The sequence below is a fragment of the Suricata suricatta genome, chromosome 4 (assembly GCF_006229205.1).
Source record: "Suricata suricatta isolate VVHF042 chromosome 4, meerkat_22Aug2017_6uvM2_HiC, whole genome shotgun sequence".
Classification (NCBI taxonomy): Eukaryota; Metazoa; Chordata; class Mammalia; order Carnivora; family Herpestidae; genus Suricata; species Suricata suricatta.
This window is the reverse complement of record NC_043703.1, coordinates 132,017,206-132,027,935: the sequence shown is the minus strand read 5'-3', so window position 1 is coordinate 132,027,935 and position 10,730 is coordinate 132,017,206. Positions and strand designations below refer to the sequence as shown.

The following is a 10,730-nucleotide window of genomic DNA, read 5'->3' as shown; positions in this document are numbered from 1 at the left end:
GGCTCCCGGCCCGGGCTCCCCCGGCTCGGGCCCGCGCCTGGGCTGCGCCGCGCTCCGCAACGTGTCCGGCGCACAGTACGTGGGCTCAGGCTACACCAAGGCCGTGTACCGGGTCCGCCTGCCCGGCGGCGCCGCGGTGGCGCTCAAGGCGGTGGACTTCAGCGGCCACGATCTGGGCAGCTGCGTGCGCGAGTTCGGGGCACGGAGGGGCTGCTATCGGCTGGCGGCCCACAAGCTGCTCAAGGAGATGGTGCTGCTGGAGCGGTTGCGGCACCCCAACGTGCTGCAGGTACGACGGTGGGGGTGAGGGGATCAGGGTGCTGGCTGGACGTGTCTGGGCCACGTCTCTCTGGCTGGAAGAGAACCCTTGGTCTTCTCGGTAAAGAAACAGAGCCCCAGCGACTGTTCCCAGGTTAAGCTAGGGGCACAACCCCGACCGTGGCCGCTTCCCGCTACACTACCCTGCCTCTCAGTCTCGAGTGGGTGTCTCTTTAAGGAGGGTCTCCTGGGTCTCTCAGCTTCCACACCATTTCCTTTGAAGACAGAGGCCAGGACAGAAGGTCCCAAAAGTCGAGATAGGGATGCGGGTCTGTTAGGACTTAGGGCCCTGCATCTGGCCGGAGCTAGGGTGTTGAGCACCAGGGAAATGACTCCAAGCCATGTCGCAGAGCAGAGGTCATCCCTGAGTCAGGATTCCAACTGCAGTGATAGGGCCCCTTTACCTGATGGAATCTGAACCCTTCTGCTCTCAACTTCCAGTGGCTTGTCTGGCTTTGAAAATGGGATGGAACAGCAGTGGGTTTTGAGAATAACTAGAAAGAGACCCTGTGTCAGGCTTGATTCCCAGAGAATATCCCCACCCCTTACCCCACCCAGAAGCCACTGGAAGGACTGGAGGGAATTGGGTAGTAGGCCAGAAAATGCACAGCCCTTCCCAGAAGTGACCCTGCCATTCTCCAGGCCTTAAAGTCAGCCCCTGAATCCTTGAGGAAACCTTAGGGTCTTAGCTCAGTGCTCAGGGGACAGGCTACAGGCCTGAGGGTCTCAGTGTCACATCAGAGCAGATGTGGTCAGTTGGGTGGAAGCCTGAAGAGGCCAGATGCCCAGGTTCCTGCTAAGTGGGACTCTGTCTCTCCTGTTCACTGGGGGTCAGAGGGGAAAGACGAGACCCCTCCCGTGTCCCCTCTTTAGAGACTAAGAGCGCGGGCCTCTCACAGCCCCAGCACTGCCCTAACACACCCACTTCCTCCTTTCCCCCAGCTCTCTGTCCTTGAATCGGCCCTAGGATTAGACAAACTGTTCCCTTTGCGCAAGTCTGAGCAGACTGAGAGGGGAATCCCTGACTGGTCTTGGCCCGCAGAACAGAGGCTGTGTGCAGGCTCCCCAACACAGGAAACTTGCCCACGCCTTCCACCTCCTAGCCCACTCAGATTACCCTTTCTGCACCCAGCAGAACGGAGCAGAAACCCAGGAGTCCCTCCCCACCTTGTTAAGGAGGGAGATGTACCCCAGGCCTACGTGGGTATTCCAGAATAAGAGAGCGAGGCCAAAGAGCTATTTATATTCCCACTGGCTCCAGGTCTCCCCTGGGCTATCCAAACTCTGGTCAGACACTTGTGACCAGGTCCTAGGCCCTGAACTGGCTGCAAGAGCGCAGGCAGAGCCAACAGTTGTGGGTGGTTATGCCTGGTTGCGCAGCTGACACTGTGCTGGAGCTTCAGGGAGTGAGCGGCTGGTTACGTGGCCATTCTAACTGGGAGGATCTTGTTCGCTTCGCTTCCCAGGGGCTCTCGGGAACTTTTTGGCAACCCTGGGGTGTCAGTCAGATTCTGAAGCAGTAGAGAAGCAAGACATTAAGCGTTAGTTAATTGACTCGAGACCCCCTCCCTTAGGACAGGTTTGAGGTTTGCTGCATTTCCCTGTCTCTTACAGAATTTCTCCCTCCATCGCTGACCCCAGCCAAGCCTCCTGACCAGCATCTAGCTAATTGCCCGCACACATCACAGAATGATCCTCCACATTAATGTCAGACCCCCTGCCCAATTCCGAAGGTGCCAAAATAAAATCATATTTTGAATATAATAGTTTTCGCCCATCCCCTCACTAGACCAAGACTGGGCTGTCTGAGATTGGCTGTACGACCCTTCCTGGATCAGAGACTGGTGTTAGTCGCCCTAGGACGTTCGTGTTATAAGGTGGGAAGGGTCCCGGTCCTTTCCATCTAGGGAAAGGTATTCCATTCCAGCAAGGAAAGGATTCCTTAGTGTGAGATTTGAAACTGCTTTGGGAGTGATTTCCATTTATCCCCCGCCCCCTGGCCAGGCTCCCTCTGGCTTCTTCAGCAGCGGGTCACCTCTGCTGCCAGGAAAGCCTGCTGCGGGGACTTCTTGTGCTCAGGAGGCTTCAGGGAGGGCGTGCAGGGAGCTAGAAATGATGCTTTAATACCTCTTAATCATACAAAATTTCAAAACCATTTGATAGATGCACTGGGGAGGAGCCAAAGCATGTTTCTTACAGTTCCGGCTCTGCCAGGCCCCCAGAAGCCCCTTCCCCCTCTCTGGCAACCCCAGAGTTGGTTCTGTGGGTTCTAATGGAAAATGCCCAGGTAACATATCCCACCGTGCACTTCCAGCACTTTCTCTGGTCTCTGGGGATTGCATGGGTGAGATCTCTCTACCCTTCTTCTGATACCCCTCACACACACACACACTCCTCACGTGATAGACGCCTCTATAGCCCAGGGTCAGAGGGCACAGGGGTCTTCCCTCCCCCCAACACTGTAGTCCCAGGAGCTCAGGCCTCAGATGGGGCCCCAGGCGTGCTTGGGCCTAGATTCTGGCCCTGCTAGAGGATATTTCTTCCCCCAAACGAACAAAAGATGCTCCTGAAATGGCTCAGCCTCACGCTTGCTGGGGGGGTTAATGGTGTCTTTTTATTTTTTCCTGAGGGGTGTTGATTAATACCTCGTTAACAGCGCATTTAACGACCTCCGGGTGTTTAATACCCTTCAGAAGTTTCCCACAAAGGCTCAGACTCTGGGCAAGAAAATGAGAACCAGGCCCCAGGGCTGCTCCCCTTACCTCCCCCCCCACCCCACCCCCACCAGGGTCTGGGGCCTCCCTGGGCTGGTGCGAGGTAGGGGAGCAGACAGAGAGAGAAGAAGAGGGTGCCTGGGACTGTCCCCTGATCCCTCAGTTCACTGCCCTGGGGAGCTAATGGCGGACACTGAGTCGTGCATTCTCTCTCATGCCAGCGGCACTGTGGCAGCTGGCTCCAAGAAGGGGGGGCTGGAAGGGCACTTCTGGAATGGAAGGGGGCATGTGAGGGCCTGGAGTAGATCTGGGCGGGGTGTGAATGACGGTAAGAAGGGTGCCAGGATGGTATGCAGGGACATCTAGACTGTGCTTGGATCCTCCTGTGCCGCACTCCCCCCCATCCCCACATTGTGCAGCTCTCCCCTTGGCCTGCTGCAGCCGGGACAACTCGGCCTTTGTGTTCCTACCCCACAGGATGCTGGCTGTTCTGAGCAGCAGCTGACCCCTAGCTGATGTGCAGTGTGGTGGGAGAGGCTGAAGGAAGCAGGGCTCTCTGTGGATGCTGGTTGAGGTGTTAATGACAAAGTCAGGCTGTGCTTCCCACAAGCCCCTGAGCTGAGCTGTACCAAGCCCACCCTCAGATCCTACGGAGTGGGCAGGCCCTTGTGAGCATGCCCCCAAAGAACTGATCTTCCCCAGAAACCATCCCTGGGGTATGACCACCGCCACCGGCTCACCACCAACATAGGCAAAAACCACCTAAGGATGTGCCCCTTGGTGGATACTTTGTTCTTATCTGCTGTTTGTTACCAATCCTGAGGGAGCTTGTTTTTCCTCCCACAAGACCAGAGCTGAGAGAAACCTGAAGCTGCCACAAAGTAGAACCGATAAGGAATAGAGCAGGATTGGAGCAGGGGCGGAGGTATTCTACCCATTTGCTGGCTTGTTCATTAACAAATGATATACTTAGAAAGATCCAGGCTCTGGAATTCGAGGGACACCAATTTGAATCCTAGCTCCTGCATTTATCAGCTGTGTGATGTTATGGAAGTAACTTAACCTCTCTGAATTGGTCTTCTCACCTGTAAATTGGAGACTGATAATGTCTGTGTACAATGTCTGTGTAAAGTTATTGTAAGAATCGAGTTATGCACGTAAAACATTTAGCACGGTGCCTGGCACATGGTTCACCCATGGTGTCCAGACCTGCCCATTTACCTGAGCAGCGGGAGGTAAGGGGCTGACATAGTCAGCAGGCACTCTGGCTGCAGGGACAGAGGGCAGGCTTCCCTTCCCTTCTGGCCTGACCTGTAGCAACAGCCTATGGATGGGGGTAGAGAGCAGGTTGTGCAGAGGGAGGGTGCATCTGACAGCCCAGCCCTTCTCTGTCCCCACCCCAACCCTGTGACCTAATGACCTGCCCTGGACCTCCCCCAGCTCTATGGCTACTGCTACCAGGACAGTGAGGACATCCCGGACACCCTGACTACCATCACGGAGCTGGGTGCCCCCGTGGAGATGATCCAGCTGCTGCAGACTTCCTGGGAGGACCGTTTCCGAGTAAGCAGGGAGGAGGCCGGGCCCTGGGCTCCTTGCTGGGATGGTTTTCCCTTAGAAGGCCAGCGCTCCAGAGCAGCTCTGGCCCCTCCTCCATCAAAAAAGGAGGGAAAGATGGAGCAAAGCTGATGTAGCCATCAGCCAAAGGGTTAAAAAAAGAAGCAAAACCTAGAGGATCATGATGTTTTTGTATTCCTGCTCCCTTACACGCGCGTGCGCGCACACACACACACACACACACTCACTCACTCTCGTAGCCTAGCTGCAAGAGGGCCTGGTACTAGAAAAGACCTTAAGGTCAGCTTGACCCTCCCTCTCTTTCCACGCATTGGACTAAAACCACATTCAAGATACAACTTCAGGGAGGAGATCTCTTACCCCCAAGCTTCATGCTGCCCATTTCCCCTCACCCCAGGTCACATCCAGAATCAGGCCAGCCCAGTGTTAATAGAAAAATCACCGGCTTACTCGGTAAGGCCTCTGGCCCTCAGCCCTTAGTAAGGCACTAAGGCCTTTAAGAGAAGAGCCAACCCCTCCACCCTAAGCTAAGTCCAGAACCCCAGAGGGGTGAGCCCTAGAGGCCCCCAGACCCTTTTCCCAGGAGAGAAGCAGTGAGCAGCCTTGTGTCTGCCCCTCAGATATGCCTGAGCCTGGGCCGCCTCCTCCACCACCTGGCCCACTCCCCGCTGGGCTCGGTTACTCTGCTGGACTTCCGCCCCCGACAGTTTGTGTTGGTGGATGGGGAGCTGAAGGTAACAGATCTGGACGACGCACGCGTGGAGGAGACGCCATGTACAAGCAGCACAGACTGCATACTGGAGTTTCCAGCCAGGAACTTCACCCTGCCCTGCTCAGCCCAAGGCTGGTGTGAAGGCATGAATGAGAAGCGCAACCTCTACAATGCCTACAGGTGACCTCCGCTTTCCCACTCAGGAAGACCAGGGAGGGAGACTGGGCCCAGGAGGGCGTGGCGAAGGAAGAGCCAACGCGGGCTCCAGGAGGCCAGCCAGCGCAGGGAGACTCCGCCTGGACCAGCGGAGCAGCGGGGGCGGGGAAGTCTTCCACCCACTCAAGAAGGGAACATTCAGGCTCCTGACGATGAGGCTAAAAATAGTCTGCCCCAAGGAGAATCTGAGTTGGGGGATGGCAGCTGGAGACTTCTTAAAATAGTGTCACTGTGGAGACTGGGGCTGGTGGGACTGGCACTGCCCCTTCCTCCCCTGGTCCTTCACCTCTGGGAGCTCCTCATGGGCCCCAGCTATGGGGCCGCTCTGACAGTGACCAGCTCAGGGGGTAAAGTGGGACTGGGCAGTGGGGAAAACAGACCTCAGTTTTCAGTTTTGTGTAAAGTCAAGTTGAGGCCTAACCTATGCCCAGATCCCTACCCTGAGTCCGAATAGACTCCTTGGTATGCTCTGGGGTTATGCCTAGAACCGAAGGATCGGGCTCCCTGGCCCAATTAGGGTTCTGTCCCAAGTTGGGGCAGAGGAAAGAGGTGTCCTCCAAGGCTGGACCACTGAGCCCCTGGTTTCTCCCTGCCCCAGGTTTTTCTTCACATACCTCCTGCCCCACAGTGCCCCACCCTCCCTCCGGCCTCTGCTGGACAGCATTGTCAACGCCACAGGTGAGCTCTCCAGGGCCCATCCGTGACCCATCACCCTGCCCCTCCCCCAGCAGGCATGGGGACTGCACATAGTCCAGAAACCGTTTCCCAAGGTGGCGTTCTGTGGCAAACCCCCTTCCCCATCCGCTAGTCATCTGGGCCCAGGCTTCAGAGGGAGGGAGGGAGAGGTTGTCATCTCTGGGAGGAGCAGGAGTCCTCGGAGCCTCTCCTAGACACACTGCACTCTGCAGGAGAGCTCACCTGGGGAGTAGACGAGACTCTGGCCCAGCTGGAGAAAGTGCTGCACCTCTACCGGAGCGGGCAGTATCTGCAGAATGCCACGGCACGCAGCAGAGCTGGTGAGTGGCTCCAACACGGCTCCTGGGGCTGGGGAGGTGGGGAACACGTGGGAGTGATCACCCTAACTGGGCGTCTCATCCTTCCAAGGCATGGTCGGAGAGACCATGACTGTTTAGCCTTTACTTGGAGGTGTCCTTGACCTGGGGAGGTAGGCATGCACACCCCTTCCCTGAGTGGCTCCAGATCCCACTGTGTGGACTTTGAGCAGATCACCTACACTGGAGCCCACTTTCCTCATCTGTGAATTGGGTTTAGTATCACGTGCCTCACAAAATACTTCTCGGGATTAAATGTCGGGTGAAGTGTGTGCAAGCAATTAACCCAGTTCCTATAACACAGCTGGGTACCATATATGTTTGCTTCTCTTTTCTTCCTCCGCCCTTCTGGGGCTAGAAGGGTGGCTGGAGGTGGATGGAAATCCATACGAAATCGAGTCAGGAAGCCCAAAAGCAGGCAGGGAATTCTAGGCACTGCTTTAGTCCCTCTGCTGAGGCCCTGGGGTTTATCATGGTTGGCAGGGGGGCCAGGAGTGGGTAGCCTCTGTATTCAAGGAGCTCTGGCCAGTCTTAGGGGTGGGGGAGCCCTCGTTAGCCCTGTAAATAAAGTTTAACGAGGTGAACAATGGCTGGCTCTGTCCCTGAGGACGCGGTTTATGGGGCTATAAATCACAGCCAGCCCTGGACTTTGGTCTAGTCCCTGGGAGAAGAAGGAGGCAGGAGGGCGGGGTGGCCAGAGGCCCAGGGCCTCTGCACTATCGGTCGAGCGCTGAGGCTTCCTGGGCAGCGGGGAGGACTCAGGTGAACGGGCAACCGGCAACTGAGCAGCTTTCTGACTGAGGTGCTCTCAGAGCATCTGGGGGCTCTTTCTGCATAATGGAAAGAGTTTTCCTCCAGTCTCCTCCCCAGACGCTTAAGTTTTCATTGCTGCGTTCCATGTTCATTTGCATTCCTCTTAAGCTCCAAAACTCCCAACTGCCCCCTCCCTCAGGAGTTTGCCTAACCTCTCTGCCCAAAGCCAAGAGGAAGTAGGACCAAGGGACGCTCTGAACTCTCATTACTCAAAAGTGCAGTCTGCAGGCCAGCTGCACCAGAAGTGGGCTAGAAATGCCCACTCCCGAGCCCCATTCCAGACCTCCTCAGTCAGGATATGCACTTCAGCCAGATTCCCTGGAGATTCACAGGCACACCGAAGTTTGGGAAGCTCGGCTCTAAATGTCCAAAATGTCCTGATCCAGCTCTGTGTGTTTTGATCCCACGATGTGCCCGCCGTCATGTGCTGTCTGAACCCACTGTGCACTCTTAGATCTGAGAGCTGTGCATCTCCCGGGAACTGAATCTGAGCTTTGCCTTTACTGGGCGGTCAGCCCAGTCCCACAGTGGTAGCTGCCTTCGTCTCCACACTAAGGCGACTGGGCTAGCTTTCAGCTTTCAGCTTTCGGTAAGGAGATGAGTGTTAGCCCTGTTCAGAAAGCGGCCCCAGCCCTCATGCCTGGAGACACAGAGTTCTCATCTGAGCTCCATCCCCAACCCAGAGTACCAGCGCCTTCCAGGCAGCGCCATCCCCCAGGAAGACTACCGCTGCTGGCCCTCCTACCACCACGGAAGCTGCCTCCTTTCAGTGTTCAACGTGGCTGAGGCCGTGGACATCTGTGAGAGCCATGCCCAGTGCCAGGCCTTTGTGGTCACCAACCAGACCACCTGGACAGGTGAGCCAGTGGGAAAGGACACCCTGAGGGAGGTGACTGGAGCTCCCTGAAAGAGGCTGACAGGTGGTAGTCCCCCATCAGATGGCAGATTTGATGAGGAGACAAGAAGGCCGAGATGATGAAGGACAAGTATACGTGTCCCCTGGGCAGTCACATTTGGGAGAATGGCCCCACCTCCAGAGAGAGAAACAGTCCTGTTACCTCTCACCTCTGCCCCCAGGTCGGCAGCTGGTATTTTTCAAGATGGGATGGAGCCACATGGTCCCTGATCCCAACAAGACTACGTATGTGAGGGCCTCTGGCTGACCTGAGGGCTCAGCTGACTGCGGACCAGCCCCGCCAGCTGGGCTCCCCTGTGGAGGATGGGAGTGACTTGCACTAGCAGCACTGCATGTCACCTGGAAAGCCCCGCAGATGAGGCTGACATCCCAGACAGTGAGGTGACCAGGACAACGTGCAATAATGCCAAATGTTAAAATGTGAGTTTACCGGTCTAGGTATGGGACTGCTGGCCCCAGGGCCAGGAATCACGGGGGCGGGGGACTGACCATTTCTCCAACCCTCTGGGCTGCCGGCAAGGCTCAGGCTGGCGTCCCCACGGGGGCCTCTGGCCCTCGCTGGGACAGTTCTGTGGGCAGCCCCATCACTGCGTTCATGGGGTGAGAATGTAGCCAGAGGCCCTGCTGCTGCTGCACGCCACAATCTGGCAAGGGCTGCGTGGGGACAATCGGTCACAGAGTGTTCTCTCAGCCAAGCTGCCCATGGGGATGCTCTGGGATGTGAGGAACTGCGCACTTGGGGAGGCCACCTCCAGCCACTCAACCGAGGGCCCCCACAGGTCAGCGCAGAGGCGGGGACATAGGAGCACACACACACACGGTATGAGCCACGACACGGGGTCAAGGAGCAGGTTGCGGTTTGAGCCAGGACCTGGGGTGGGGGTGGGGCCGGGGTCTTTCTGCCTCATTTGCTTTCAGTGAAAGCCGCAAAGCAGCCAAAACCAGCCTCTCCCCCCTCCTGGAGTTTGTATATCCAGAAGCTTTTGTACTTCTTGTTCTTTAAAATGTTTATTTTTGTAAAAAAAAAAAAAATCGATGAATGAATAAATGACATCATGGCAAGGATTCTTCCCAAGCCAGTTTCTTGGGCTGACTTACTCATCCTCACTTAATGCCTTTAGTGTGTGGGGGGAATTGGGGCAGGAGGTCGTGGGGGGTGACATTTGGAAGAGCGAAATGTATGTGGCAAACACTGAAGTTGGCAAAATGTGTTTTCAGGTCCCTCTCCCATGGTGCCCACGGCCCTCCTTGGCCTCCATATCCATGTCCGGACAAAAGACATGAGGGACTTCTTTCCACAGGGAGGTTCACACTTTAATACACACCAGCTTCATACATGCAAAGCTTTTACCCAAAGGGTTGATGTCCTAACGGTGGGATGTCAGCCACCCTGACGGGGACTTGGGGCAACCTGTCGTCGGGTCAGCTCTGTCCCTTACGAGGTTGGGCCTCATCATCATCTCCACCACCCACTGCAACCTAATGGGCAATTTTTTTTTTCAGAGCCTTTCTCCAAGCATGAACTATTTGGAAAGTGGGAAAAGAGGAAGGACTATGGAAAGACTAGCCCCCTCTTCCTGGGTTTCAGGAGGGAGGGTCGAAGAGGGGAAGACCCAAGTGTGTGGAAGCCCAGAGGGGAAAATGAGGACCTAAGGGTTCAAGGTCACACTGAGGCCAGAAATCCCATCATGGATACATATCTTCTAACTTGAAATCCTACACCTTCTCTCCTACACACCATTCTCCTCCTGGAATATTTTCAAAGCATACAAACGTTTGAGGGTTTTGAGAAGAACGACCAAACTCTAACTCAGAACCCAGTTTCTCTTCAACAGAAGTGGTGGTTGTAAGTTCTCGTGTATAAGATGTCCCTGTAGTTGTGGGGGATTGAGGAGTCCATGTTAGTTCTGGAATTCTAACCGTGGATGCCACACAGACCCTCAGGGTTGCACCCCGCCACCGCCACGCCTAACCCACACATGCCACATCTTGCCTCTGGCTTCCTGGACTTGGCGATTGTGGGGAGGGTCAGAGCCACCACAACATCTCACACCATGTCTCAACCAAGCCAGATCCCAGCGGTGCTCACCACCCTCAGGCCCCACCCTTCCACGGAGGACATCAGCTCACCTCAGCCTCAAGACCTGTTTCCTCAGTGGAATTCAGGTGCTACAACACATGTAGCCTGCCCCCTGCCATCCCATGTTAGATTTACGCTGCCCTGTGTTATTCTCAAGCTGCCAACCGGGCTCCGAGGACAGAAGGAACCACGTTGCTACCCTGGGACCAAGGAGAGGTCATGGGGCAGGGGGCAGGAAAGTCTGCAGGTTCTGTGTGGCCCAAAGGGAAACAAAGACCCTGATTACAGTCAGCAGAGAGACCCACGGGGCCCTGGAACTGTGTGGCTCAGT

General features: G+C 55.9%; 1 protein-coding gene across 1 annotated transcript; it reads left to right on the top strand.

Moving 5' to 3' along the window:
- Positions 1 to 4: 4 nt before the first annotated feature.
- Positions 5 to 9,394, top strand: PKDCC (protein kinase domain containing, cytoplasmic; the record flags this gene model as incomplete). The annotated part of the gene is made up of 7 exons (XM_029938547.1): positions 5 to 289; positions 4,473 to 4,595; positions 5,231 to 5,502; positions 6,137 to 6,216; positions 6,447 to 6,554; positions 8,087 to 8,260; positions 8,481 to 9,394. Coding segments are annotated over 7 exons (1,128 nt in total), but the record flags the coding sequence as incomplete, so codon positions are not given.
- Between the last annotated feature and the right edge of the window lie 1,336 nt (positions 9,395 to 10,730).